Below are 26973 nucleotides of genomic sequence, written 5' to 3'. Positions count from 1 at the left end.
AGAATAGGGAATTTCTGCTGAATTCCTGTTTTTATTTAAAGCATATAACATCTCGTTGATGTATCTTAAGGCCTACCACATCTCTGAACTTATTTTGTGTCGTTTTTCTTATCATTTTGAGGTATTTACTTAAAGTTTCATTTGCCTGACCACTTCTAACGCATCTAACTGCGTTTAATTTGGCACTTCTCTGCGTTAATATGTGCATCTGTGTTCTTATCATTGAAATCTCTCCCCACCTTCAGACATTTGGAGGCGCAGTGATGCGCCGACACACTAGGTGGCAGCAATGCAACAGGTTGTTGGAAAATACTCCGATTAACCAACGAAGAAGAGATGCCTCCATTGGCGGTAAAATCAAGTTGGCCAGACCGAATACATAAACAGACCGTCCAAAGGGTTTGTTAAAAAGGATTTATCGGCTGGTTTAAAGTCTTTTCTGGAAATGGACCCGACGGCGGAGTTCTTCGCCAAGTTAAAGAAGCTGGCGGTGACTCTGGAATCGGAGACTGGGAGGCTCCAGCAGGTATTTGAAAGCCGAAAGAGTGAGGATGACACCGGTGAGACAAAACAGCCCCGACAATGTTCGCGAATTGGTCCAAATGCTTCATGTCAAGTTCTAATTTCAGACACAACAGCGACGGCGATGCGAGCCTACCACGAAGTTAACTGCGACGTCGGCAACCTAAAGGTAACGCACACTTACATGTGGCTAATGTGGTATTTTATGCACATTTTAAGAGGAGCACTAATCAGGTGTGTTTTTGTGGTCTCAGGGGCAGATTCAGGAACAGCTGGTACAGCAGAAAGCAAAGGAGAAGGAGGTGAATAGCTTTATTAAAGAATGTAAAATGATGGAGGAGAGGATCTCACAAGACATCCACACACTGAAGGAACGCTGGGAAAAATATGGTTATCAAGGACAAAAAGACACCCAGAAACCAGCCAGTAAGTATAGATGACTTGTATTAATGTAAAGATGTTGGTACATCTTGTGCTTGTAACCTTTTCTCCTGCAGGTACAAATTGTCATGAATCAGCTACTGAAGATAAGATGGAGAATGAAGCAAAGACAGGAGGAGGGGGAAGCGACGAGGATGAGCCGAAGGATGCTGGAGATGTTCAGCCCACATCACCTCCCGTGGATGGGCGGCCGCCTGTCACCGATGGGCTACGAACCCCGCAGCTCTCCGACTTTGGTTTATCCGAGATGGTCCTAAAGAAAGGTCTGGCTGGGTCTGATTGGTGCGAGCCGCCTGCTCCTCAAATTAGCCTGCCTCGGCCGTTCGGGACGCCTGGGCCTCCACCGATGCCGGTAACTCCTAAATGTGCCCTGTGGTTGGACGATGATGAGCCACAGACCCCCAAGTTGCAAGAATTTGCTATCTCAGAACCCACCCTGTGCCTGCTGAATGATTTCACCATGGATCTGTTCAAGAAGAACGCTCAAAAACCTCAACGGTATTTCTTTTCTTAACTGGTCGTTGTTATTGTTTGCAATAGAAAGCTACATTTACAGCTACATTACAATGTATATTCCTTTTAAGGCTGGAACAGTGCATCATATTACGATTGTCTTTTATAGACCAATAGAGGACATATCAGTGCCTGTGAACCTAAAGTTGGAGACTTTACAGGTCAAAGGTATGAAACTTGTAGATGTAGGATAGTTATTCTCTTGTGGACCTTATTTGTTCTGCACAGTTGTGTCATAGTAGTAGATATACCGTATATATTTTTTGACTTAATCTGTCTTTTGTAATTTAACAATATCAGGAAAAACAGTTCTTTTGATTCTTTAATTCCTGCATATTGGCATTTATTTGTATTCCGTTAATACCCAAAATAAAATGTCTTTTTTCCCAGAGGCAGTTTAATTTTATCAGTGTACGACACATAATTTATGACACGTCTGCTGCTTGAAAATGTAAAACAAATAGTAACATTAGAAGTGCAAGTCAATCAGATTTCTTCTCTCTCTTTTACAGACGACTTGGAGTCTCCGGAGCTGCCTGAATTAAGTGCTCCGGGGTTCCAAATCAAAAAGGCGAAATGCTCTCGTGACCCACCCACACAAATAAACGGAACGCCCGTCTCTGCAACCCTACGTGGAGAAACGGCCACCACCCCAGAGATCCCAGCACTAAAAACCCCCTATCTGAAGCACCTGGTCAGTGCTAAAAAGGTCAGAGGAATTTCCCACTGCCCCATTTGAAATGTTCTCTGCATTACCCACGGACACATTGGCCTAAACATGCTCCTGTGTACACGCATCCTGAAAGCTGGGGCCCACCGGCGCACAAGCTAGTGACGGTAGCCATGTTTCTGCCCCGTTGCTGCCCCCTCTCAAGGGGTCGATGTCCTTCGCCGGTGTGGAGGAACAGCAGATGCCCGTCATGCCACACCTTGAGTCTGCTCTGGCGAACTCTTTACACGGTGTAAGACGAGGACGAATGGTTAGACGATAAAATACACCCTCACACTGCAACACTTTGCTATAGTCTGCCATTTTTCCGGCACTTCTTTTCCAGAAAAGTACAAATGTGGTAAAGAACGGAGGTGAGCATGAGGGGCTCAGCAGGGTTTACGGCCTGGAGCTGGATGGACGGACCCAGGAGTTCAATTTGGGGACACCTCGTCTCAGGATGGAACTGGAAGACCCCAGCACACCAGAGATGCCAGACCTTAGCTCCATCACCCAGGACATCTGTAAGGTGTGTAAGATTATCTCTAATCATGTCGTACCTGTGTTTTGGTGACTGTGTCTTTTATTTGGCAGCTAGTGTCTCAGGCTCAATTGAAGAAGACAGCCATGATGGCGACACGACCAGACATCCGCACAGATAAGATGTAAACTAACTCAGAATTGACCTGAATGGTCACATCATTACCATATTCCTTCCCGACCTGGTTTATTCAAAATATTGTTCTCTGTGCCCCCCCCAGCGATCTTCACAAAGCGGTTTCCATGGTGTCGGACAGTGAGTTCCAGAGTCTCCCCAACTACCTGAAACTGACGACTCTGCACAACCTCAACCAGGCCGTCCACAACATCAACACATTCATGGCAGATCACCCAGGCGCGGATTCATTTAATCACTTCTTGTGGATATTGTTGAACTTTTCTGACCAGGAACGTGAAGGTTGACGTAATCGGGTTATCCTCTGCTGCCCTCTACAGGAGAAAGGGAGGAGTTTCCGATAGAGGAGCTGCAGAGGATTATCAACGCCGGAACCAAGACCCCGGTTTACATCCTCTGTCTGACCGAGCTGAAGAGGCTGACGCACGTCGGAGGAGTCAAAAACACTTCTGTGTATAAACTCAACGTGCACAGCTAAAGATTCCGAGTCCGAACCGAGTCTTTCCGGATGTTAATCTAAAAAAAAATCACAAGAACTTTTGACTAGAGGAACCAGATTTACTAAAGTACTGTTTAAATTGTGGATAGATCTTATTGTCGCGTTAAATTATATATCTATAAAGTACAAATATGTTTTATAGTCAATAATACAAATGATAAAATAATGTAACATCGCACGAAAGTTGAGTTTCAGCAGAATATTAAAAGCTCCGTTGTCTACACCTTTGTAGCATCTACGTCGCTGTGACAACGGTCAAAAAGTGAAGTTACATTAAAGCTGAACAGGTTAACGTCTGTGAATAACGGATAGGTCCTCTTTTGCCCCTTAAATAAAGAATAATACATATATCCTTTATCACCTATCGCTTAGCGATATCGCCACTAATTCGTTTGTTTTCCGACCGTTAGCTACGCTGGGGGAGCGCGTGAGTTGCAATTCCGGTGGCGTCACCGAAGAGTTGTCCAATAGGATCGCTGGATGCTGGTGACGCGCCAGCAGTTTTTCCCCCTACGTTGTGATCGGCCGCCATTTTGGGAGTCAAAGCAGACAGCAGCGCACACCTCCACGCTCCTCGGTGGCCTTACTATGGTTCACACATGTGTGGTGGCAGGCTGTAGGAACAGAAGGACCCCTGGCACCACCCTATCGTTCTACCGCTTTCCCCGGGACCCGGAGAGGAAGCAGCGCTGGATAGCTGCCGTGAACCGAGCGGGCTGGGTGCCGAACGACGGTAGTCGGCTGTGTAGCACACATTTCATCTCAGGTACGGATGCAGTGCAGCAGCTACGCGGTCTGTGAATGTTTGGACCCAAGTCACAGGAATAAAGGTTACAAATGCGTATTTTCTGGGTTTAGTTCAATGTTTGGCGTAAATAACGCGGCTGGCATCAATACGCATTCGGACAGTTTACTTCCATTTCTGCCGACTCTTGAAGTAATGTTTTGATGAGCATTCATCGTGGTTACATTCATGCGGGAGTAAAATACACATTTTAGTGCAGGTCCCCCTCCATGAGTGCTGGACTCTTACCCCCTATATTTTTGCATCAGTTTATTTTGGGGGAAAAATACCTCAAATAGAAATTCAGTATTTGTTTTCTTGATTCATCAGCTACAATTGATCACTTTTCAAATGTAGGTATCTGCAGATTGCAACAAATCACAGGTTCGAGTCAGCTTTATTTACAATAGTGTCTGCTGCAATCGGAATGGTCTCTGAACACTTAGCAGAATAACCAGTTCTGGAAATATTTGTAATGTGGTTGTGTCTAGCCACATTTTCTGCGGTGTTCTTGAAAAGGGAGGTCATATAGAATTCAGGTATTTATCCAGTCTGGATTCTTTCCAGCACATGCTGCTTACTACGGTATCACACGATTGTTTTAATTTCCCTGGCATTTATTAGAAAATTCACATGGTCTTTTTCCATCATCCTGTCACTGTAATAATTCACATCTCTCTGTTAAGTTGTGTTTTTTTTTTTAATTTATTTTATTTTAATCTCACTTTGTGTTTAAGAGTTTAGGGGAATATCATACTGGGGCTAAGTCTGTTTTTCCATTTCCTCCTATTTACATGTTCCATTTCTGTATGTAGGTAAACAGGTGAAGAATCCACGTTCCCCAGATTATGTTCCTTCTGTGTTCACTACAGCTCCAATGTGCCCAGAGATGAAAGAACCAGGTGCTCTAGAAAACCTGGACAAGCAGGAAGCTCGGGTGGAGGCTGCCAATGCCTTGTTGTTCCTGCAGGGCCAGGGCAGGCCTGTGGTGGGGGAGCGAGCCAAGGAGAAGGAACAGGAAGCCATCGTGGAGGAAAGTCTTTCCTCCTCCCTCAGCACTGACGAAGATGAGGATGACGAATGCCTGAGCGGCAGCAAGAAAGGACGGTTCTCCCACACATCGGACTCACAGGTGAACTTTGATGATATCCTGAAGGCCCTGAAGAAGGAGAACCAGACACTCAGGGAGTCGGTGGAGAAAATGTCCCTTTCTGAGAGCTCCCTGAAGAACGATGCGGAAAAGGTCAGGTTCTACACAGGTTTGCCCAACTATTTTGTACTGGAGACGGTCATGTGGCTGCTGGCACCTCACATGGACGGGATGAAAACCATTAAGCTCTCCAAATTCCAGCAGTTGCTGCTCACGCTAATGCGGCTCCGCCTGGACCTCCGCAATCAAGACCTGGCCTACCGCTTTGGTGTAAAGGTCAGCACAGTGACGAGGACAGTGCACCAGATGGTCAGCATCATGTCCTCCACACTGGTGCCCACAGCTGTGTTCTGGCCCTCTCGGGCCGAGCTTCGGAAGAACCTCCCCGCGGCTCTGCGCTCCTCCCATCCCGACTGCGCTGTCATCATCGACTGCTTCACGGTGCCGTTCGAGGAGCCAGTTTCCCGGGGCAACCATCAGCAGCAGCGGGCGGGGACGGGTTGTAATGTGTTAAAGTATCTGATAGGTGTGGCTCCTCAAGGTGTTGTCACGTTTGTCTCCAGAGGCGCGCTGGGAAACGTCAGCGATAAAAGCCTGACAGAGGGCTGCGGCCTCCTCTGCAAGCTTCTCCCGGGCGACGTCGTGCTGGCGAGCCGCGACCTCGACATTGCCGATTCCGTGGCCGCCCGGGGAGCAAGGTTTAAAGCCGCGGGCAGCTACCAGGGCGACGCACAAGCTAGCTCAGAGTGCTCGCCGCCGGCTAATGCGTCGTCTGACAGCACGAGCGTGCAGCGGCACGTGGACAAGGTGATCTCCATGGTGAAGCAGAGGTACGCCATGCTGACGGGCCCCATCGAGAGCGCCTTCACCTCGGCCTCTGAGCGCACGTCAAACCTCTCGACCTTTGATAAGATTGTGCAAGTAGCCTGTGCCTTAAACAACCTGTGCATCTCCGCCGCTCCGCTAGAGTGATCCAGTCTGTTGCTCCTGCCGGTCAACTTCTTCTTTCCCTTTACTGCTCTGGAGCTGATGCCATGTTTGTCCCCTCAATCCTTGTGTAAAGACTGCAGGTATCAGCACAACTGATTCACGCTCGTGAACAAACTGAGTACGTGTGTCTCTGCTGTCCAGGTTGTTCTGTACTTCAAGATAAGAGCGTTTATCTTCAATGCAGAGATCACGCTGCTGAGACATGGGTTCTTTTTTTTATCTTAAGCTTGGAAAGGAAAGACAGACTTATGTGGGGAGATGTTATAATTGACAGGCTTCAAATGACAGCTGTGTGAATAACATGTACTTTTAGCATTTTGTAAATATTGGGTTCTATAAAGGGAGTTAATCCAGACCTGTGCCATGCTAGAGTCTCAACGTTATTCTTTTCAAACACTAGAGCAGCTCGCTTCACCCTCCCTGTGGTTGTTAGCAAGAAAGAGCTGCTTCTTTTTCTATTCTTAAGGGCAGGCCACCCAGTACAAATAGAATATTATATGCCCAAGGAGCTCAGAACGTCTTATTCTATATTTATACGTCATTATTTTGACAATTTAAAGGCATTATTGGAGGACACTTTAGGGATGATTGGCAACATGTTGTCACTCTTAGACCATTAGCATTGCCAAGGATCTAGTTTGTTTCTGTAGGAGAAAAAAATCCAGGTGATTTCCAGTTTATACTTTAAATCAATTTAAAAACTGAGCGCTTTTCTCCAGAGGCCAGGAATGAATCAGCGCGGCTCAATGAGGCATTTGGTGGGGTGCGTTCATTCCCCTGTGCTTTGTTTAAATTTCTAGCTCAAGAGTTGTAATTTATTATTTTGAGGCAAGCTTTTATATAAGTGTTTACTACTTATTGGGTGGGTTTTTCCCCCAGGTGTGTTGGTTGATTATCACATATACTGTAAAAGACAAACTTCTTACTTTGTTTCAACATTGAGGGGATTTCTGAAGGGAAGTGTTTAATGGTGAATTATTTTCTCAGAGGCATTTAGAGTTTGATTGTTCTTTTTCCCTCTGTCCTCACACACTGCAGCATTGTTTAAGAGGCTAAATAAACACCTTGTTTAACTGAGTGCTTCATTGTATAGAGACTGTCCCTTCAGTGTGTTGTCATTGTGTGTAATTCCTCATCATCACCTGTCATTTTAAACATGGAAATATGTCGCTCCACTTCATTTGTGGTCACTCCTCTACTGCTGGAGGTCATTGTCCACCTACAATGTCTCTCGGTGGAGTTTATCCACATTTTCCCGGGCTACTCTTGTACACATTCCTTAAACCGAACTACCTTACAAATGCTCAGGCCTTTTTGCTCGTTAGTGGAGAACAGCCAACAGATGATGTCGAACCTTTTTTTAAAACTATTCTGACAAATCTTAGAGACTATTAGCAGCCTGAAATCACTTGTAATCTAATAGGAAAACCATTCACTTATGCAAGAGGGTTTTTTTCTTCATCCAGGAGCTAATGTATCTAACACATCAGAGAGGCTCTAGGTTGACATAAATCCTCTTTACCAAGTTGGCGTGTTTGACCGTAGTTGGGTTGGTAATGCACGTGCTCTCACCCGTACAAAATAACAAATCTAATTAGCATTCACTCATTAGGACTATATGGAATCTAGAGGGGAGCTACAATATAATGTACTGATTTTAGAGGAGAGAATTGGATTGGAGGAAGCTCCTCCTGGAATATATGCGGTCAGAGAGTTTAGAGAGGAAAGACCTCTCACTCTGCTCCTTTTAAAAAGGTTCTGCCTACAATGTGTGATTCATTTTTGTGTCAACAAGACAGCCCTACTATTTTACGATTGCGTCTCAACATGTCATCGGAAGATCGATATAGTGTCAAAAAATGTTTGACGTAAATGGTACTGTTAGTTCGAGATACACTCTTTACGTCACGTTTTTTTTTAACTACAGTTACACATGCGTTTCTCTTTCCACGCTGCCCGATGGAATCTACCAGTTTTCCCGTCCTTAGTCGCTGTGGTCCGTAAGAAAAACTACCATCCAATGGAAATGCCATGGTGTGGAATGTCGCTCTCAGGAGACGATCTTGGGTTCCGTGCTGACGTGCGTCGGTCCCTCACGTGACCTGTGGAATGTTAACAATGCAGCGAGTGTCCAACTTTGTGCTGCATTTCTTATCCTGCCTGGACTCTGAGGAGAAAATGGAGGCTCGGCTCGTCATATTTACCCATTTCGTCCGTCTTTGCTGACCTCCACAGCCGATCCGCCGCGGTCGTTGTTTCTGTGCGGCGTCGGAATTTACTCCGCAATCCAGCCTTTTCTTACTCCTTCTATCACATGGTAAGTTGAGACGTACTTTTTTGGGGAGGGGAGTGGTAGTGTACCTTATTTCCACGGCTTGCTGCTGAGGTAAAAGTAACCGAACGACCAAAAAGAGGAGGCTTTCCTCTCGCTCCGAGTCCCTTTGAGGGGGCTCTCGTCCCCCTTCTTGCAGACGAATGTCCCGGTGGTCCCGCTCCCAGTCCAGATTACAGTTGGGAAGGCCATGGGACCTTGATACAGGGGTTTCCTAATGTGTCCATGTCCGGGGGCCCCAAGCATGACTGAACCACACAGACACCATTTTGTACAGGCTTTAACCTTTAAGTACATAAGTGAAGAGAATAAACGTTTAAGGCATCATTTGGTGCCTCACGTTGGATAAAATAACTGAGAACTTAATGGCATTTGCACCGGGAAACCCACAGTTCAGGGAACCCCACGGAGCCCCCAGCCAGATTTGATTTGAGCTAACATTTTATGCAGAAACGTTATGTGGTCTTTTTTATGCTTTATGAGCTGTGTGTCAAACCATCTGCGGCATGGGGTTAAATGTAAGCTGTGAAGAAGCATGCCTCCAAATAAACCCTGGAGATGTTCCCTGGTATCTCCTCAGCTTTCACACTAAAAACAGCGGCGGAGAACGCATGCAAGTCGGTTTGGATTGAAGAGAAGAGACAGGATTTTCTGCAGATTGTTTCCTTTTTTATTGTAGAATTCTCCAGGCCAGGCACAGACCCACATGGCCGGACTGATCCAACCACATGTTTCATGTGTGCTCAGACAGACACTCTTTCTATTCTTACTCCTCACTCATTTTAATTGCCAGCATTTTTTTTACATTTGTAAGTGTCTGGGCTCTTCACATCTCACGTGGCTGAGATGGAACACACTTTCTTCCTCGTTCTTGTCGGCATTTTCCCTTTTAATTAAAGGTCGTTTAAAGAGCAATCAGTGTTATTATCCCTTTATTATGGCGGAGCAACAATTTGTCTGTGGTATCAACTGGATTTTATCGTGTCGGACAGAAGCATCTGACATGGAAGAACCTCAGCACAATGAGGGGAAATATCAGCGGATGAACAGATGCTGCCAGATGTTGGCTTTGGACCGTTTAGGCATTAAGGGTTTATTGTTTGCCACCAACCAAGGTGAGCAGAACAGGTGTCAGTCGAGATGGCAAAGCAAATCTGTCATTTCACTGTATTGAAAGAAAGTATTCAGAATTTCTTGGACAACTCTAAAACTTTGTGCCTTGTTGCAACCCACAGCAACATTAAGACCCGAGCAAATTAGAAAAAGCTTTTTAAGTTGACGGTTTTTATGGAGCCAACCCCTAGTGGCCGTCAACGGAACTGCATGTGGTTTGCGTCCAGTTTAAATAACTGGGAAATAGTGGAATTTATGATGTGAGCTTTCTGACACATTTTTGTTAGTGTTGGAAGCATTTTGAGGGCAGACTTGTTGAATGTGGTCTAATTGAGTCAGTAAAGATAAGAGATGATGCACTGAAGGTTTGGGCTCAGTATCTAAGCTTGTGTGTGAGACCGTCTGTCTGAACTGTGGCTGCAATGTCTCAGCACAGTTTTAGAACTTGACCCCTAAAGCTTATTTCCAGACAGAGATCCTATAATTCCTATTTCTTCTTGGGTTTATTTTTGGTTAGCGTAGACTGTCCCATGATTCAACAGTGGTATGGGTTTACTTGTAGTTACTTGTGGAATGGAATGCTCATCAGTCAGACCGGGTGCCTAAAGCATCACAGGAATGGAGGAGAGAGATCTTAGAGATGGGGGAAATATTTATAAAGCTTGGCACCGTCGGCCCCTCCCTAACCCACCGCCCAGAAAAAGATGTTTTTGTCTAACAGGGAGGCCTGTGTCTGTATTAGACCTGACCTAGAAAGGAGGGCGTCCTCCAGGGCGGAAGGTGGGCGGGGGCGTCGCTTAATTGATGTCTGGATATTTTAGTGAAATGCCCTGATGCCAGTTTTTTAAGCGCGTGCTGGAAAGACAGAAAGACTCTTTTCTGCTCTTGAAGAAGGAAGCTTCAGGCTACAGATTTTGTACTTTCTTCTCAATGCATTATAAACCCCCCCCCCCCCCCCCCCCCCCCACCCCGATAGCAGCAGGTGGTATCTGAGCAGGGAAGGTGGTGATGACGAGCGGCTTCGTCGTGTGTTTTGGTGACATTCCTGGAAACGGACAGCTGTGCCGTTTAAAAGTTGGGTGCGTGTGGATGTCTCCCAGGCTGTGATTGTGTCTGACCGAATGGACACTTTGGTCCTGCTGCGTATTCCTGGTATTCCTGTGGGATGGAGGTTATGTGGGCAGGGCCGGACTCTTCTACTGCGAGTGGCTTCTTGTGCTGCTGACCACCAGCGCCTGACCTCTGCGTTTCCCCGGCTTATTTTGCTTCTAGCATGACAGGAGCTAACTGGCAAGCTATATCGGGCGCTATAGTAACTGTTATTTCTGTCCCTGCTTCCGAGACTGTTGATGGGTTCTTAAATGAAAGGCATTCCCGGAGGCAATAGGTACTTTTTTAACTCCGTCTTTGGGTAGACGTGTAGCGTGTGACGATCGCCTCCAGCTCAGGTCAGATCACCTGTATAACAAAGGTCATCCACCTGAAGCGTGGATTAAAATCCTCGCCACACACCGGTTGATTTTGGAGACATTACCTTTCCAAGTTTTCTTTAAATCGGCTCTTAAATGATGATTTTGGATGATGTTACGTCATCTTAAGGGAAACTGAGTCCCCCCGCCAGTGTTTATAATCTGTAACACTCTTTATTGCCGTGTTCTGTAACGCACCGAAAGCCTCACGCGAGCCCTCTGACAGGAACATGTGCATTTGTTCCGCACGTCACTCCGTCTGCCCCGAGGAGTCGCGTCTGTGTGTGAAAATGTGGAGGCATGTTCCTCCAGACCGCCCTGTCGGACGCCGTTAGACGCCTGATCAGAGGAGCATCACAGGCAGGGAGACTGATGGCTGCTGACTTGCTCTGACCCCTGGCTGGAGCTGTGCACTCTCACTGGGGTGTTTACTGATGACCATGCTGCACAAGTATGCCGTGACTGCAGCTGACTTTTGTTACCACAGCTATGCATTGATGGGGTGCAGAGGGGCTGGATGTTGTTTGGTAACCCTTCGCGTTCCCCAATCATGAATCAGTGCTGATATTTATTTTAACTTAAGTTGTACGGGGCGGAAACCTGATCCTTGTTTGTCATGTTTTGTAGCCATAAAGCGCAACTATGGGCTGATAGCAGCTAATCGCATTAACTTCTTCTAAAATGACGCAACACGTAAACTGTAAAATATGTTTAATATTATGTAAACTATGCAGTTGCAAGGCTTCCCCCCCCCACTAACTGAAGGGTTATCGCATTACAGAACCTTTGAAACCACATTACACATCTGGAGTGGTATTGTTGATGCAGATGTGATGCAGTTATTGCGCCATGTATTCAGCATAAGCAGCAACTCTGGCTGGGGATTGCTGACATACTCAAAATACCAGTCTTTATACGTGTCCTGTTTCAGCAGAAAATCTGTGCTGTTTTATGTCTTTCAACCTGTTTTGTGATTGTCTTTCTAAAAGGGGGGTTTTACATTGCTGGTTCGCTTTGATATATCTCGACTGTCTCAACTACGAGGTGCCCAGTGCTGACTTTAATTTTAGAAAATAAGAAAACACCACGTATGACCACAGGACCATGCTCTGACTCCATTCCTTCCTCTGCAGGCGAACACTGGCTGCATCATGGTTTGGCTCCGCTGTGCCCTCGTGACTGGCTGCATTTCCTGGAATAAGCTGGAACCTGAGCCTTGAAAGCCACGCCATGGAATGCCTGTAGTACCACACTTCATCTACTCCACCAGCATCAGCAGGAATCAGAAACTCAGAGGCAGAAACTGAGTAGCAAGGAGAGGGGGGAAAAAAACTAAAAGTGACCAGGAAGAACGGAAGAAAACCTGTGCTTCTACTGATCCTGAAATCTTGATCCTTTTCAGCCAGGAAGCTTTTAGGGGATCTCCAGGTGGGTCCGGGAGAGGGACTTTTTAGGTGTGTGTTGCTTCTTTTTAGAATAGGTGCCTGTTCTGGGCACGGAGGCCATGAGGCCCAAGACTTTCCCTGCTGCCCCGTATGTGGGCAACACGCGCCAGAGGCTCCAGGAGATCAAGGAGGGTCTGAAGCAGCCAGCCAAGCTAGTGAGCCAGGCCCTGCATGGGGGCAGCTCTCGGGCGGAGGGCAGCAGAGGGGCTGACTGCAAAAGCGGGAAAGACGCGGCCAGCCGACAGCAGCAGCTCCGTCCACCGCAGAAGTTCAACAACTACCAGAATGCCCTGAGAGAAATTCGGAGGTCCCTCATGCCCTTTGCCAACGAGTCCGGCCCGTCCTCTGGATCGGGACATCCCGCGGGGGCCGGGGAGGTGAACCGGCAGATGCTCCAAGAGCTGGTCAACGCTGGCTGCGACCAGGTGAGCGTGTTGTAATGCAAATGAGGTGCAAACATGACGCGTGTATACTATGTTCCCCTTGGTCGCCGTGCATGTGATGTATAACGATCGGGAGCACAGGAGAACCAGAGGTGGGTTGCTCAACTCCACTCCTCTGGGATGTTTGAAGCTGCTCTGCCTCCCTCGGCCAGCAATGTCTAATGGATGCAGTCAAGAGGGCCGCACGCTCCGAGGCGTAACACAATACGGCTTTTCTGCCAAGTGCACAGTCCCGTGGTTACGTAACACGGGCCAGAGCGCAGAGGTGTCGAAATGTCAGGTGGGTTTCTCAACCGCGTTGTTTTGGTGTTCGTTCCCCCTGGCCCTCCGCTCAAGGAACGCATGGCTACCGCCACACGTAAGAAAAGTGAGGAGGGAAGGTTTTTCTGTGTGGATGGGCAGCTCCCCCCCCAACCCGGTCCACTTGACCTCCAGTCTCAGAAACCTCATGTGGATGCTCTTAATCAGGGGTCACTTCACTCCCCTGAAGCCGAAGGGGGGTGTGACCTGAAAATCCTACTATGCAGACCTTTGTATTGAATAAAATAGCCAAATTCATCCTATAATTCATCTTCCCTCTGATAACTGATGCAGAAACGGTCCCAGAAGGCCTCTGCCTGCTCCCAACGAGGCGCATATCCAGAGCCAAATTGAGACGGACAGCTTTTCATCCCAAATTACAGCCGTTCCCTCTCAGGTTTTGATGCAGCAGTAGTTAAAGGGCTGGAGGACAGGGCCTGGAATGGAGCTCGGCACGTGAAGAATGCTTGGCTCAAGCCTATGCACAGAAATTCTCCACCCTCGAGCGAAGCTATGAGGCTGCCCCTGCTGATGGAAGCTCTGCGACTAAACCAGATATCATTGGTTCCAATCATTTTAAAATGTGCTACTCTTTAAATTACACTACCTTCTATTAACTTTAGAATTTCAAATACACAAACACTGTTGACATGCTTGACTACACCCACTCCATCTGTCATTTCCTGTGATGGGTTTCTCCTTAACGGGCAGAATAAGCTGAATGCCACAATAGAGACGCTTTCTTTTCCATCATTTTTTCCAACCCAATAGTATCGCTAAAGTATCTCAAACCACAAACTTGCCTCTGGTTGCCTGTGTGCTAGCTCTTCCATATTCAAAATATTGACTATTATTGATCACGTTAGTTCCAGGGGGGTCTCATAGTGGGTTTCCTTCAGCAGTGACAGGCTCCTATAGCAGGTTTAGGGAAAGGCAGAGGCATAAAAAGAGATGAACGAACACATGCCCTGCGTCGCATGGAGCGTATTTGTTTTTGCTGACGGGAAAAAGGCGAACCTTTCACGAGGGGCACGTACACGGTCATCAGAAGAAGCTGTTTCCTCCACCCGTCGACTTGCAAAGCTGCCGCATGGTGTATTAAATGGTTGAGGTCAATACAAACAGGATGCCAACACATAACGGCAGCAGGGTGGAGCAGTTCCCCTCCACTACAGCTGAGACGCCGCCCAGCGTGTCGCCTCGCTCCTCTCCCGTGTTGGATCTGTCAGACGCTGCACCCTCATGAGGAATGCACCTTTTTTTCCTGATTCAGTCATGACACTGTAGCTAATGCCAGCATTGACAGAGTTCAATAATATACCTTCATTTCTGAGAGAACTCGCCCTGACGATGACGATGTAACAATTAAAATGCCAGACCTGCTCAACGTTTGAAAATGACTAATTTCTGAAGCTTCATCCTGACGATTGAGAAAATCTGTCTCTCGGTACACTTGCTTTGACAGATGACCTCCATTTTAGTCCACTAAGCTTTTCTCCCCCCTTTTTTCAAGCATTCCACAGTTATCATGGCCGCCATAGTTCAGCTGTGCCCAACTCTTATCAACCTTGTCGTCCTACTTCTGTCCCTTTTTCTAGGCTGCAAATCACGGAGCAATGCGGCTCGTTACGTAATTTCTTTTTCACAAAAGGAAATGTCTTGGGAGGGAGGGGGGGTGTAGATGGCATGCATTGAGATGACAGGGAGAAGAAAAATAAATAACGGGAAGCAGGGGTGCGGTCAACAATTTCCTTCCATAAACTTCTCATCTGCCCTTACTGTATGTGCGACCAAGCAGGAATCCAGTGCATGCTTAACATATTGGAGCATTCGGCTCGTGTGCAAACAAACACTGTGGTGTTTATGTAGCTATTAAGCTAACAAGACTTGACATGTAAGCAGAGTGTGTGTTACTGTGAATGGTTTAAGTGTAATAGAGGACTGCGATCACTTGCTAAAAGATTCCTACGCGCTGGTTTAGTCTATGTGGGAACGTGTAGCGCGTTGCTATCCATGGGCGGAGGAAGACAACATGGGTTTTATGGCACTCTCTGCGGAAACGATGCGTAGACCTTCCTCTTGGCATCCCATCTGGATACTGAAGGTCCTGCATATGGCTTTCATTTGTGCTGGAATGTGTTTTAGAATTGGGTCAAAGACAACTAATATCAAAAAGCACCTTTTACTGTGGTGCACAGAAAGAGAACGGTGGTGTGTGAATGCCTGTACTTCCATATTTCACAGTAGTTTCTGTCGGGGAGGGGGGCTCGACTGCTCGCGTCCCACGGCCATTATGACAAGGTTACAAACGTGGGCTGGGTATTTTTGATGGAGAGAATGAGAGATGAGAGACACCATCCAACATGCAAATAACTTGAATTCCATCTTCCTGGGTTGAGGCATGTGAGCGGGGATCATCTGTCACCAGTGGTCGCCTCTTCACACACACACACACACACACACACACACACACACACACACACACACACACACACATTCTCCTGCGGCCACTTTGTGTCTCCATCAGTGATAGGTTGTACATCCAGCAGAGGGCTCTGCAGATGGATTGAACATTTTTTTGTGGTTTTGTAAAGCTTACTCTCTTTTTGCAATTTTCCTCTGCCCTGTTTTCCTTGTTGTTTGCATCAGGGCGTGGAAAAAAATAATTGGTGTAGGTCGCAAATGACTTAATTAAGCCCCCAGCGGCTCAATGGATTCAGCTATTATGAAACATAATATTCATTTCTGGTTTTTTTTATTTTATCTTTTCTCTCCCAGGCTTTTTCACTCTATACTTTTAACACAATAAATGCTTTCAAGGCGGCTTTAACCTGATTTAAGATTTCAAATCCGTATCATTATATAATTCCAGTAATTGTTGTGGCCCCGCCTGTCTCTGACTGTTGGCTTTCTATCTTTGAGTTTGCCCCTTCAGAACAGCCTCAACGCTTCTGTCTGCATTTCCCTTGGAGATGAATAAAATATCCATCTTTCTTGTTCTGGAGTGTTTTAGCACAAACCTCAAACAAGCTGTTCATTTGTTTCAACCTTGGTAAAGCGAGAAATGTTTAATAAAAAGCAGGAGGAAAGCAAACGAGGTGGAAAGGCCGAGGGTGGGAAGGACACATTGGGACATTACTGGGCAACACACTCGCCTGTCCATGCAGGAATGTAGCGGATACACGCATACAAGCACTCGCAGGAAACAATGTGTAAACTTCAGTGTGTGTGTGTGTGTGTGTGTGTGTGTGTGTGTGTGTGTGTGTGTGTTTTGCTTGGACTCAAGGGTATTTGGTGTGTGCATAAGAATGCAGTGAAGCAGAAAAAAACAACACAAGTGCTGCATGCAGTAATGTATTCCTCATAATTGTATGGGCATATTGTGGACAACAAACACACACACCCAACACACACACGCGCACACACAAACACATTATTTTAGGCATAGAAAGCATGAAGCCTTGGCATTTCCTGGCTTTGAAAGCTTGGTGTGTCGTCAGTCACAACATCGCCCAACTTTAAATCCTTTTATTTATTCCTCAAAAACAAATGGATCCGGCTGAAATAGCTGAAAATTGGGAATCAGTGGCGCTAAAATTCCACACAGTGGAAAAAGTAGGTTTTAGGGTTTTCCCACCTTTGCAGAAGGTCGGTCATTTCTTTACGTTTAAAAGCGTTTATGTTTAAACTAATGAACGTTACAGCCCTTCTCAAGCTCGACTCAACACTCACTTTGTATGGCAGCACACAGAAAATGTAAAAAAACCAGATAACACCTCCAGAGATCGTCAGGAAGCCGCTTTCATCCGTGCACAGCATGGTGCCAAAATGCTATTTTACTGTTTTGGCTGCTTTCTCTTACCACCTGACATTTAAACTCAGCTGCTGAGTGATTTATGAATGCGGTGGTCTTGAGGCTATCATAAAGATGTAAAAGTAGGAATAATGTCGCTACCTTCGGCAAGTTCGGTGAGAAATGCAGCAGCAGCGTTTCTTTAATCGCCTGGGAGCAGAGCTGAGACTGTTATTACACAGCGTTGCATGCGGAGGAAGTTTCCGATGTAAACCGGAGGATTCATGGCGTCCCCGGGCACATGAATGCTGTTTCTGTCGTGGCAGATGGGCTGAGGCCTCATTTGACATGTTTTTGCCCCGAGGCCATGTGCCATTGAAGGGGATTTCCTCGCCCAGGTGTGGGTCTCTCCATCACAGAGGGGAAGGCAGATTATTATTATTTTATTAAAATAACCTGCACTTTCTGTGCGCTGACACCTGCAGAGGTTCCTTGCTTTCCTGTGTTTCGATATATTTTGCCTTCGTTTGTAGAGAGAATTCTTCATGAATAAAAGGGGAATGATTGCCATAATTTAATAAAAGGTCACAAATTAGAAAAAGGAATGCTTTGCTTGGCTCCCCCCCCCCCCCCCATTTTGGCCGCCATCTCAGTCATCGGTTAGACGTGGTTAACCGACATTTTTCGCATAGATGACCTACATACCTTGGGGCTTTTACGGTGGTCCACCTGTTGGAGCCACGATTGATTACCCTGTGTCGCAGTCAAGATGGAGATACGTAAAAAATGAATTGAGTGGAACGTCATTGGCCCTGCAAACAAAAATCTATCAATCATGGAAGCCTTTTTAAGAATTTGGGTGGTGGTTTATGATGGATGGAAATTCCTTTAAAGGCAATTTGGACCCCAGACAAGAATCTCTCCCAAAGGTCGTACGCGCTAGACCTTAGCAGATAGATCTCCATTTTTACCAACAATGTGGGGACATTTTTTGCATATCTTCAAAGGGTTGTTTGAGGGTTACGACTTGGTTTGTGGGTTAACAGTAGAAGTAGGTAAAATTAGGAGAAACGGACATTTAGTCGTGATTGTAATGGGTCAGGTAAAGCTGGGAAATGCTAGGAAATGTATTATGTCAGTGAAATGGTGTGTGTGCGCGTGTGTGTGTGTGTGTGTGTGTGTGATGCTGAGATACGCACAGGAAGCCCCTGGTATGTGACCCTGAGTAGAGAGGATGCAGGTGCTAGACCGACTGTTTTTTTTAAAATGTTATTTCAACTCCTTTTCAATTAGTTTTAAAATAATTTTATCAATTTACTCCATTTCATTGGAATTCCTCAGCCTGCACTTCGGTTGACTGAGCTCGTGTGTGTTCCTCAGGAGATGGCAGTGCGGGCACTGAAGCAGACGGGCAGCCGGAACATTGAAGCAGCCCTGGAGTACATCAGTAAAATGGGCTACCTTGATCCTCGCAACGAGCTCATCGTCCGCGTCATCAAGCAGACGTCACCAGGTGACCTTAAAAAATCATGCTTGGCAATGATGTACTAGTGCGACATCAGTATATGCGGGGGTTAAAAAATGACTTTTAAACTAGTAGATGGTCGAAACTCTTGATTTTTGCTTTTATTCCCCCACCCTGCACAGAATATATAAAATATATTGAGTTTGTTTTGGTCTTCTCAGGAAAAGCTGGCATTCCAAACTCGATGGACCACCGACCTTCCCTAGAAGCCTCAGGTGAAGCAGGGGCCATGCCTCCATACCACCAGATGGGGGCTCCTATGTATGAGGGGCCAGCGGGATACACCCCCGATGGTGAGATCTCCCGACCTTACATGAGCTCTGCCCCTGTGATGAACTACATGATGCCACCGACAAGTTCAGCACAAGGACCGGCCATGGGAAACCCCATGGGTCGACCCCCGACTCTAGGCACCTATCCAGCGGTGATGGGCAGCCAGGGCAACCCGGCCAATACCATGTACCCTCCAGGAGCCCAGCAGAAGAATTATCCAGGTAGCATGGAGCAGCATGGGCCCATGATGAGCTACAATGTTCCTGGGCAGCCTCTGCAGCTCCAACCTCAGCCTCCTGGGGGCCCTGTGCCAGGCCCACATTATGACTACAGCCATGCCAGGCCACACATGATGGATCCTGCAGGCTATGGAGTGAAGCGGACCGCCTCCTTTCAGAACAAGATGGCACCGCCTCCCATGGCACCCCCAGACAACTACGTTAACATGCAAGGGAAAGGTGCCATGGGTCAGAATGTTCCAGGGGGAGGAGGAGCTGGAGGGGGTGGAGGGTATCCTGCCAACCGGTACCTGCCCCCACATTCCCACCCACGCCAGGCCAGCCCCACCTCCCACCAGGTTCACCTGATGTCCCGTTCCCCGGGAGGGGTAGCAGCCATGGGCCCTGACTTCTCTGACATACCCCAAGGCTTGATGACGCCGTCCAGGGCCAGTCTTAACCTGGACATTTATGAACACCACTGGGCTGGACCTCCGGGCCCTGAAGGGGCCCCGCCAGGTAGGCAACCCCAACCACAAGGCCCATTCAGGGGTGAAGTTCGTGTCCCGAGCCGAACCAACTCCTTCAACAGCCGTTCTGCTGGGCCCAATGGCGTCCGACCAACTCTGACGGCACCCCCGACAGCTGGGAAACAAGATCCTTCTCTGGGCCCACCTAACACGATCACCGCTGTGACGTCCCCCCCAATCCAGCAGCCAGTCAAGAGCATCCGTGTAATGAGGCCAGAGCCCAAGACGGCTGTGGGACCATGTCACCCTGGCTGGATGGCCGCTCAGACCCAGGATGCCGGCGAGCCTCTGGCTTATATGGCAGAGGAACCGTACCCCATTGAGCCGGCTCAGGAGCCACGCTGCCCACCACCCCCTTATCCCAAAAACCTGCTCATGCCCGGCCCAACTGCAGAACCGGGGGGCTTGGAAGCAGCCGGAGCCATGTGTGGAGCTCAGGACATCGGCAACGCCGCCGTCAGAAGTACACACGGCAGCGGCAGTGGAGGGAGCGGGAAGGTGGAGGAGAGCCATCAGGTGAAAGAGAAGACGAAGATGTGCAAGACGGACAAAACCGATAAAACTGTAAAAGACAAGAAGCAAATCCAGACGTCACCCGTCCCGGTCAGAAAGAATGGGCGCGACGAGGAGAAGAGGGAGTCGCGCATCAAGACTTACTCGCCTTTTGCCTTCAAGTTCTACATGGAGCAGCACATCGAGAACGTGATGAAGACCTACAACCAGAAACTGAACCGCAGGCTTCAGCTGGAGCAAGAGATGTCCAAGGTAAGATCGTCCGCCTCCATCTCACAAACACGACATCACTGATCACGTGATCGAGGCACACCAGAGAATGTAATGTTGGAAATAAAGACACAATATTCTCCTGTTGAATAGTATTTCCAAGCAGACTGTACAATAGGAAGCGGTTCCCCTGTTAAAAATGTAAAGGTCACGAGTAATAAGCAAACACTCAGCTAATAATGGACTAAACTATTCAAGAGGTGATTGATCGGAACCAGTAAAGCCAGACATCGTGATTCAACGAATCTGCCCGCAGGACAAGACCTTTTCCCCGGCATAGAAAGTCTGTAAATTTACACTCGCGTTTCCATGAGCTCTTCCATAAATTTGGACTTTGCCTTTTTAAAGTGATAGAGGAGCTAAACGGATGGCAGCGACCCCAGACAGGAATGGAATTAGCTCATAGGTCAGCATGCCGCAGGATTACTCACGCTAATGAGAAATAAAATAGATCGTTTATGGTGCGTTGAAAGGGTCCCGGGAGGTTTCCTGTTGAGCGACAGTGTTCACTAAATCCCTGTTTTTGCCGCCCAGGCCGGCCTTTCGGAAGCGGAACAAGAACAGATGAGGAAGATGCTGAACCAGAAAGAGTCCAATTATAACAGGCTGCGCCGTGCCAAAATGGACAAGTCTATGTTCGTGAAAATCAAGACGTTGGGCATAGGAGCCTTTGGGGAAGTGTGCCTCACGCGTAAGGTGGACACCTGCGCGCTTTATGCCATGAAAACACTGCGGAAGAAAGACGTCCTCAACCGCAATCAGGCGAGTTCTCTCCTATAGGACTCATAGCATCTATAGATTTTCCTACTCTTGTTTCTTTACACATCGTGACATGAGTAAATGTGCAACAATACTTGTGGGTGTTGGTACAGGTGGCCCACGTGAAAGCAGAACGCGACATCCTGGCTGAGGCAGACAACGAGTGGGTGGTGCGTCTCTACTACTCTTTCCAGGATCGAGAGAGCCTCTACTTTGTCATGGACTACATACCCGGGGGAGATATGATGAGCCTGCTCATCCGCATGGGGGTCTTCCCCGAGATCCTGGCGTGTTTCTACGTGGCGGAGCTGACGCTGGCCATCGAGAGCGTCCACAAGATGGGCTTTATCCACCGCGACATCAAGCCCGACAACATCCTCATTGATCTGGACGGACACATAAAGCTGACGGACTTTGGCCTATGTACGGGATTCCGCTGGACGCACAACTCCAAGTATTACCAGAAAGGTGAGGTGTTTATAGTAATTCATGACTCTTTGGTCGTCTCGTCTGGTATTTGTTGAATTTACCTCCATTTCCGTTCCTCTTATGTCTCCAGGGAGCCACGTGAGGCAGGACAGCATGGAGCCCAGCGACTTTTGGGACGACGTTTCCAACTGTCGCTGTGGCGACCGGCTGATGACGCTAGAGCAGCGCGCCAATCGTCAGCATCAGCGCTGCCTGGCTCATTCGCTGGTCGGAACGCCAAACTACATCGCACCAGAGGTGCTGTTGCGTAAAGGTAGGTGAAAATTGGACGAACTCTCCCACGATATCCCCCCAATATCTTGTTTACTATCAAGCCGCGGTTTCTAGAGCCACGAGTTGTGTTATTTGTTGATGCTGTACAAGTCATTGGAGAAAATAAAAGCTCACAAAAGCTTCTACAGCCATTTGATTACTGTTTGCACTTTAATTAATATCCCCTGGATTGGGCTGCATTTTCTTTGTCTGACTCAACCATAAATTAAATGAAGCCTGGATTAGGGGCATCAGTGAGAACTTCTGCATTGTTGTTATGCAGCGTCTCAGATTAATGTCCTGTGTGTGTGTGTGTGTGTGTGTAGGTTACACCCAGCTGTGTGACTGGTGGAGTGTGGGAGTGATCCTCTTCGAGATGCTGGTGGGACAGCCGCCCTTCCTGGCTCCCACACCCACTGAGACTCAGATTAAGGTCAGTAAAATTAAAAAAAAAATCCCCTCCTAACAAATAAGTGCTAGATGTGTAAATAATTAGAAATACCACAAGTCAGGGGAACAGGAAGGAGAATGTCTGACCTCTCAGGTTCACTCATAACTGTAAAGATGCTTAGAAAAGAGCAGAGAGACGGATTAAACTTGCTCTGGGATGCTGAGGGAACCTTGCGGTGAAGCACCCTTAAACTTGTGTTTCTTCCCAGGTCATTAATTGGGAGAGTACCCTGCAGGTGCCCGCCCAAGTCAAACTCAGTCCAGAGGCCATCGACATCATCGGCCGCCTCTGCTGCTCTGCAGAAGATCGTCTGGGTGCCAACGGGGCTGGCGAGATAAAAGCCCACCCCTTTTTCTCCCAGATTGACTTCTCCAGCAACCTGCGGCAGCAGCCGGCCCCCTACCGCCCCAAGATCGCCCATCCGATGGACACGTCCAACTTCGACCCCGTGGAGGAGGAAGGTGGCCCCGGAGCGTGGAGCGACAGTGGGGACAGCACCCGGACTTTGGACATGCTTTGCTCCCCTCAGGGGAAGCACCCAGAGCACGCCTTCTACGAGTTCACCTTCCGCAGATTTTTTGACGACAACGGCTGCCCCTTCCGCTACCCGAAGCCCCCGGAAGCCTGCGAGGCGTCGCCACATGTGACAGGAGCCGGCTGCTTGGGCCCAGAGGAGGAGGACGAGCAAGAAGAACAGGACACGGAAGATGAAGAGGAGGATGGAGAGCAGGGGGAGGGATGCGAGCCGGTCTATGTCTAGAGCAGCTCGTCTTTGAGCTTTCCTGCTGCTCGTCTTCTGCGTGTGTTGAGGTGTGCATGCTATACAGATGTGTTTGTGTGTATTTATGCATATCTGGCACGTGTGACTGACCGTGTGGAATCAAAAGTGTGTCCACACTGAACTCCCCTGATCCAGGACCAAGAACAGTGTTTCTATATGTGACTGCATTTGGGTAAAGGCTTGTGCAGTTTGCAGTGCAAAACTGTACGAGTTAACAGGAAATGGTTCTTGGGAATGTAAGGATGTCTGAGTTCTCGACAATATTTTTAATTCAAGGGCTGCTTTTTGGTCTTTCAGCTGTTTTTTTTGTTCCATTCCTTCCACCCTTGGTCTTATGGAGGCCTGGAATACCTCCACAGAGGTTTTCTAGGAGCTCCTAGAAGCTGAGAGGCTTTACATCCAGATCACATGAGGAGTGGAACCATTTTAATCACTGATCATATGGAATGGGCTCTTTCACAGCTGCTGCAAATTAAGCTACAGAGACACGCATGTACACGTGCACACACTCGGATTTTTTTTTTTCCCAGCAGAGCTCAAGCTGAGTCGTAGAAATGTTTTTGCAGTGACATTTCAAGAATTTGGCTGAGAACAGATCACATATCTTCACCCACAGAGTCGTTAAGCAGACATCTGCGTGTGAGGGAAAAGGTGTTTGGTTTTTATGGGTTTTTATCTTCCACAGCTGCTCCATTTCCTTCTTTTTGCCAGTTCAGACAAAGATTCTTTCTCAACATGGAGCCTGATCTTTCTTAACTCTAAAAGTTGCTGTTACAAATTTTCCTTTTGTCCTTTTTAGATTCTTAAGTGTTACCACTTTTCTACTTTTACCTCGACATTTTCAAAAGCTCCATTCCCCTCCAAAATCCACAAACGGCACCGTCCCAGGGATTATTTGGACTTTTGATCGGTCTTTAAAACTGCCCAGTCCTGATCCAAGATCCAACCGCTCTAGAATATATTATTGAAAGCAGATACTTCGATGCGAGCCTGGCATGCAACGAAGAACCATTTGGAACAGATGTGTAATCCTGCCGTCATCAAATAACACGTTTGGTTTACGGCTCGCTCGCCCGCTCGGGCGGCGCACGCCGTCAAATCGACTGAAACCGAATACGAATCGAGGAGAGAGGAGTCAGAAGCAGACCCAGATGGGCCCGAGCCTGCATGGGTCACACACATGCACTCGATCTTTGCTAAGGTGCAGAATTTTCCGGCTGTTTTGCAAAGATCAGTCCCACATTTGCAACGTGTAAAAGCAGCCTCCTCTCCTCGGGGGGGGGGGGGGGGGGCGTAACAGCACAAACGTGATGGTGTGAGTATGTGCAATACTAGAAAATACATTATATAGTTTTCTAAATGCTCACTATCCTTTTGAATGTTTAGTACTGAAAGTATACAAATATATTGGTTTATATATTTTCTGTTATCATTTACATCATGCTGCTTAATATTGTGGTTAATATGACGTTATACAAGTGTTATTGCGTGTGTATTTTGAAAGTGGCGAGTTTGGTGCCTCTCTAATTGAATGTTGGAGCGTGTGTAGACGGGGCGGCGATGGCGACGGTGATGATGATGATGATGATGATCAGTGTTTTCTTTTTTTAACCAGAATGCGGATGTAGGTTCCCCATCTTGTGTAGCCAGGCTGGTCCTGAATACAGATGGAGGAATGCGATTGAGGAAGCGATGGAACAGAGTAGATAATAGTTTAGAGGCAGAGGAGGAATGAGGAAGGTTGGAATGAGTGCATTTTAAAAAAGGAAAGAGTGGCTATTTTGTGTTTGGCAAAACTTCAGCAGAGTTGGTTGGTTATTCTCATTGTTGTTGTTTTTCCCCACTATATTGACCAGGAGTGTTGATTTATGTCCGAATGTGCGCCATGCTCTGCAGAGGAGCTCCTGAAGCCCAGCAGACGATCAATAACCTCGATCGATCACTGACGGTCGGTAAAAGTGGATCTCTGTGCCGGGCAAACTGTGCCAACAGTGTTCTGACTGCAGTGACTGACATCAGAATGCTACTGTCAGTAATCCAAAATTAGGTAATTCTCTAATCTCTCAACTAAACTCGGATGTTTTTTCCACAGTTGTTTTCGTTATTTTTGTTTGACAGTTGAATGAACGTGTGGTTTGTTTTTTTTCTGTCCTGTAAATGTGCCTTATATATCTTATAAGATTACCTTCTATTTATCCTCTTTATACTGCTCCATTTTGGCTGTTTCGTGCTACATCTGGGGAAGATGACTAAAAAATGTCGCTAACATTCTCTACAGCTGATCTTTATTGAAACTGCTGATACATTTGACAACCTGCAGATAACAGCGTCTCCTGCAAAGTGCCTTTTCCCAGTTCTAACCACTGACTTTATATAAGAAGGATTGATGTGTAGTTGATCGCTCAGTTTGTCTAAGGAACATGCTGTGATGAATAGAAGTTGCAGCCTTTGCATCCAAAGTCTGAACGGTAGCAACCAAAGAGAACACTGTCGGTGTTTGTGCTCACGTGACCTCCAAGCTCAACCAAATTTTCATCAAAACAGAACCTGTCATCCGTCCAGAGAAACAACTCCTGCCTTTTCTGTGTGTTCACCACCTTCATAGTTTGTCCTTCGATGAAAACCTCTGTGGATATGTGCATTAATTGTTTTAAATTTGTTGATGAATGTGGAGAGGTAATAACACCACCATGCTGCATCCTTCTCCCCTCTGTTTTGTGAAGGATTATGTTGATGAATACCTAGAATATATTTTTATCTCTCTACATGCTTTATGAACTAGAGGAGGTGGGGTAAAGTGCCATTTGCATTCAGCCACCAGGGGGCGATAGAGATGCGCTAGCGCCACTTGTGAAGAGGTCCTAATATCCGTCTTTTTTATATCAAGTCTGTGGTTTCTACTTCATTTCAGAAACGGTGTTTTGATTTTCAACAATGTTCTTCAGCTCAAATGATCTTAAAACTTACAAAGCTGCTTTGGATTCAGATACGTTGATCGGACGTAAATATTTAAAAGAGCTTCCTTTTCAAATTCATGGAAAAGCCAGGTTGTTGCATGCAAATATTGCCAGTGTTGCCGTGTGACTTTCCTGCCTTGATCATGTGATCAAACGTGGATAAAGTGCCTTATTTTTTAAGTGTCTTCCCCAGTCCGGTGAGATTAAGGTGCCACGCTTTTCCATCTTCCCCCAGACGTCCTTTTAATTTCTCTATACCTTCTCAATGACTGCACTGTCAATCAATATCATTTGTGAAAACTATTAACCACACAAAAAAAGAGAAAAAAAGCTTTATGAGGAGAGTTGTGGCTCTCTGCAGGGTGTTTGAGTTACTTAAAGAGTGTGAGTTTTATTTTCTGTATTGCATTTTCACTTTGGTTAGACAGTGATGACTGACAATCTCTGACTGATTTGTTTTTTCAGTCTGTTTCTTCACAAGACTTACTTTTGTATTTTTACACTAAGGAACCTCTTGTTGTCTGTGATGCAATTCTGTTACTCTTGAGTTTATATTTATACAGATATACATATTTTTTTGTATCTTCCCCCCTTTTCCTTTGATTTCCTCTGTGCTAATGTTCAGAAATCCACATCTACGCAGTATTATAGATTATATAATGTGGACAGCTATCTCTTTTTTACATTTATGTATGAACTGAGATTTTGTAAAAATGCTTTCACGGTCCTTGTGTGTAAAATATATGTATAAATTAAATTAACCAATGTGGACTCTG

General features: G+C 46.8%; 3 protein-coding genes across 6 annotated transcripts; all 3 read left to right on the top strand.

Annotated features, from left to right (window-relative positions):
* The first annotated feature begins 335 nt into the window (after positions 1–335).
* ska3 (spindle and kinetochore associated complex subunit 3) lies at positions 336–3583 on the top strand. 3 transcript variants are annotated; one of them, XM_057054855.1, is made up of 11 exons: positions 336–560; positions 630–691; positions 777–948; positions 1020–1461; positions 1586–1644; positions 1989–2185; positions 2283–2438; positions 2532–2714; positions 2780–2850; positions 2947–3080; positions 3182–3583. In XM_057054855.1, exons 1-11 carry the CDS (start codon positions 446–448, stop codon positions 3337–3339), a joined length of 1749 nt encoding a protein of 582 aa, XP_056910835.1. In that variant the 5' UTR covers positions 336–445; the 3' UTR covers positions 3340–3583. The 3 variants fall into 3 exon arrangements, with proteins under 3 accessions (XP_056910835.1, XP_056910827.1, XP_056910843.1); XM_057054847.1 differs by having other exon boundaries at positions 2283–2456; XM_057054863.1 differs by having other exon boundaries at positions 386–526; positions 2283–2456.
* Positions 3584–3860: 277 nt separating this feature from the next.
* LOC130537818 (uncharacterized) lies at positions 3861–7362 on the top strand. 2 transcript variants are annotated; one of them, XM_057054878.1, is made up of 2 exons: positions 3861–4126; positions 4960–7362. In XM_057054878.1, exons 1-2 carry the CDS (start codon positions 3949–3951, stop codon positions 6264–6266), a joined length of 1485 nt encoding a protein of 494 aa, XP_056910858.1. In that variant the 5' UTR covers positions 3861–3948; the 3' UTR covers positions 6267–7362. The 2 variants fall into 2 exon arrangements, with proteins under 2 accessions (XP_056910858.1, XP_056910868.1); XM_057054888.1 differs by having other exon boundaries at positions 3863–4126; positions 5017–7362.
* A 1013-nt stretch (positions 7363–8375) lies between these two features.
* lats2 (large tumor suppressor kinase 2) lies at positions 8376–26962 on the top strand. Its single transcript, XM_057054825.1, has 9 exons — positions 8376–8601; positions 12332–13068; positions 18560–18692; positions 18866–20490; positions 21043–21270; positions 21381–21735; positions 21827–22009; positions 22335–22441; positions 22668–26962. The coding sequence occupies exons 2-9, from the start codon at positions 12703–12705 to the stop codon at positions 23217–23219; spliced, it is 3549 nt and encodes a 1182-aa protein (XP_056910805.1). The 5' UTR covers positions 8376–8601; positions 12332–12702; the 3' UTR covers positions 23220–26962.
* Positions 26963–26973: the final 11 nt, after the last annotated feature.

The sequence above is a fragment of the Takifugu flavidus genome, chromosome 1 (genome assembly GCF_003711565.1).
Source record: "Takifugu flavidus isolate HTHZ2018 chromosome 1, ASM371156v2, whole genome shotgun sequence".
Classification (NCBI taxonomy): Eukaryota; Metazoa; Chordata; class Actinopteri; order Tetraodontiformes; family Tetraodontidae; genus Takifugu; species Takifugu flavidus.
The sequence above is the reverse complement of the archived record's forward strand: the minus strand, read 5'-3'. Positions and strand labels throughout refer to the sequence as shown.

Bases quoted from the DNA above. Each gene is read 5' to 3' on its own strand.
- ska3 (XM_057054847.1), top strand. From the start codon at position 446: ATGGACCCGACGGCGGAGTTCTTCGCCAAGTTAAAGAAGCTGGCGGTG. The intron at 561-629 runs GTGAGACAAAAC...TTCTAATTTCAG, and splicing joins AAAGAGTGAGGATGACACCG to ACACAACAGCGACGGCGATG. The intron at 3,081-3,181 runs GCGCGGATTCAT...TGCCCTCTACAG, and splicing joins ATTCATGGCAGATCACCCAG to GAGAAAGGGAGGAGTTTCCG.
- lats2 (XM_057054825.1), top strand. From the start codon at position 12,703: ATGAGGCCCAAGACTTTCCCTGCTGCCCCGTATGTGGGCAACACGCGC. The intron at 13,069-18,559 runs GTGAGCGTGTTG...TGTGTTCCTCAG, and splicing joins TCAACGCTGGCTGCGACCAG to GAGATGGCAGTGCGGGCACT. The intron at 18,693-18,865 runs GTGACCTTAAAA...TGGTCTTCTCAG, and splicing joins CATCAAGCAGACGTCACCAG to GAAAAGCTGGCATTCCAAAC.
- LOC130537818 (XM_057054878.1), top strand. From the start codon at position 3,949: ATGGTTCACACATGTGTGGTGGCAGGCTGTAGGAACAGAAGGACCCCT. The intron at 4,127-4,959 runs GTACGGATGCAG...TTCTGTATGTAG, and splicing joins TAGCACACATTTCATCTCAG to GTAAACAGGTGAAGAATCCA.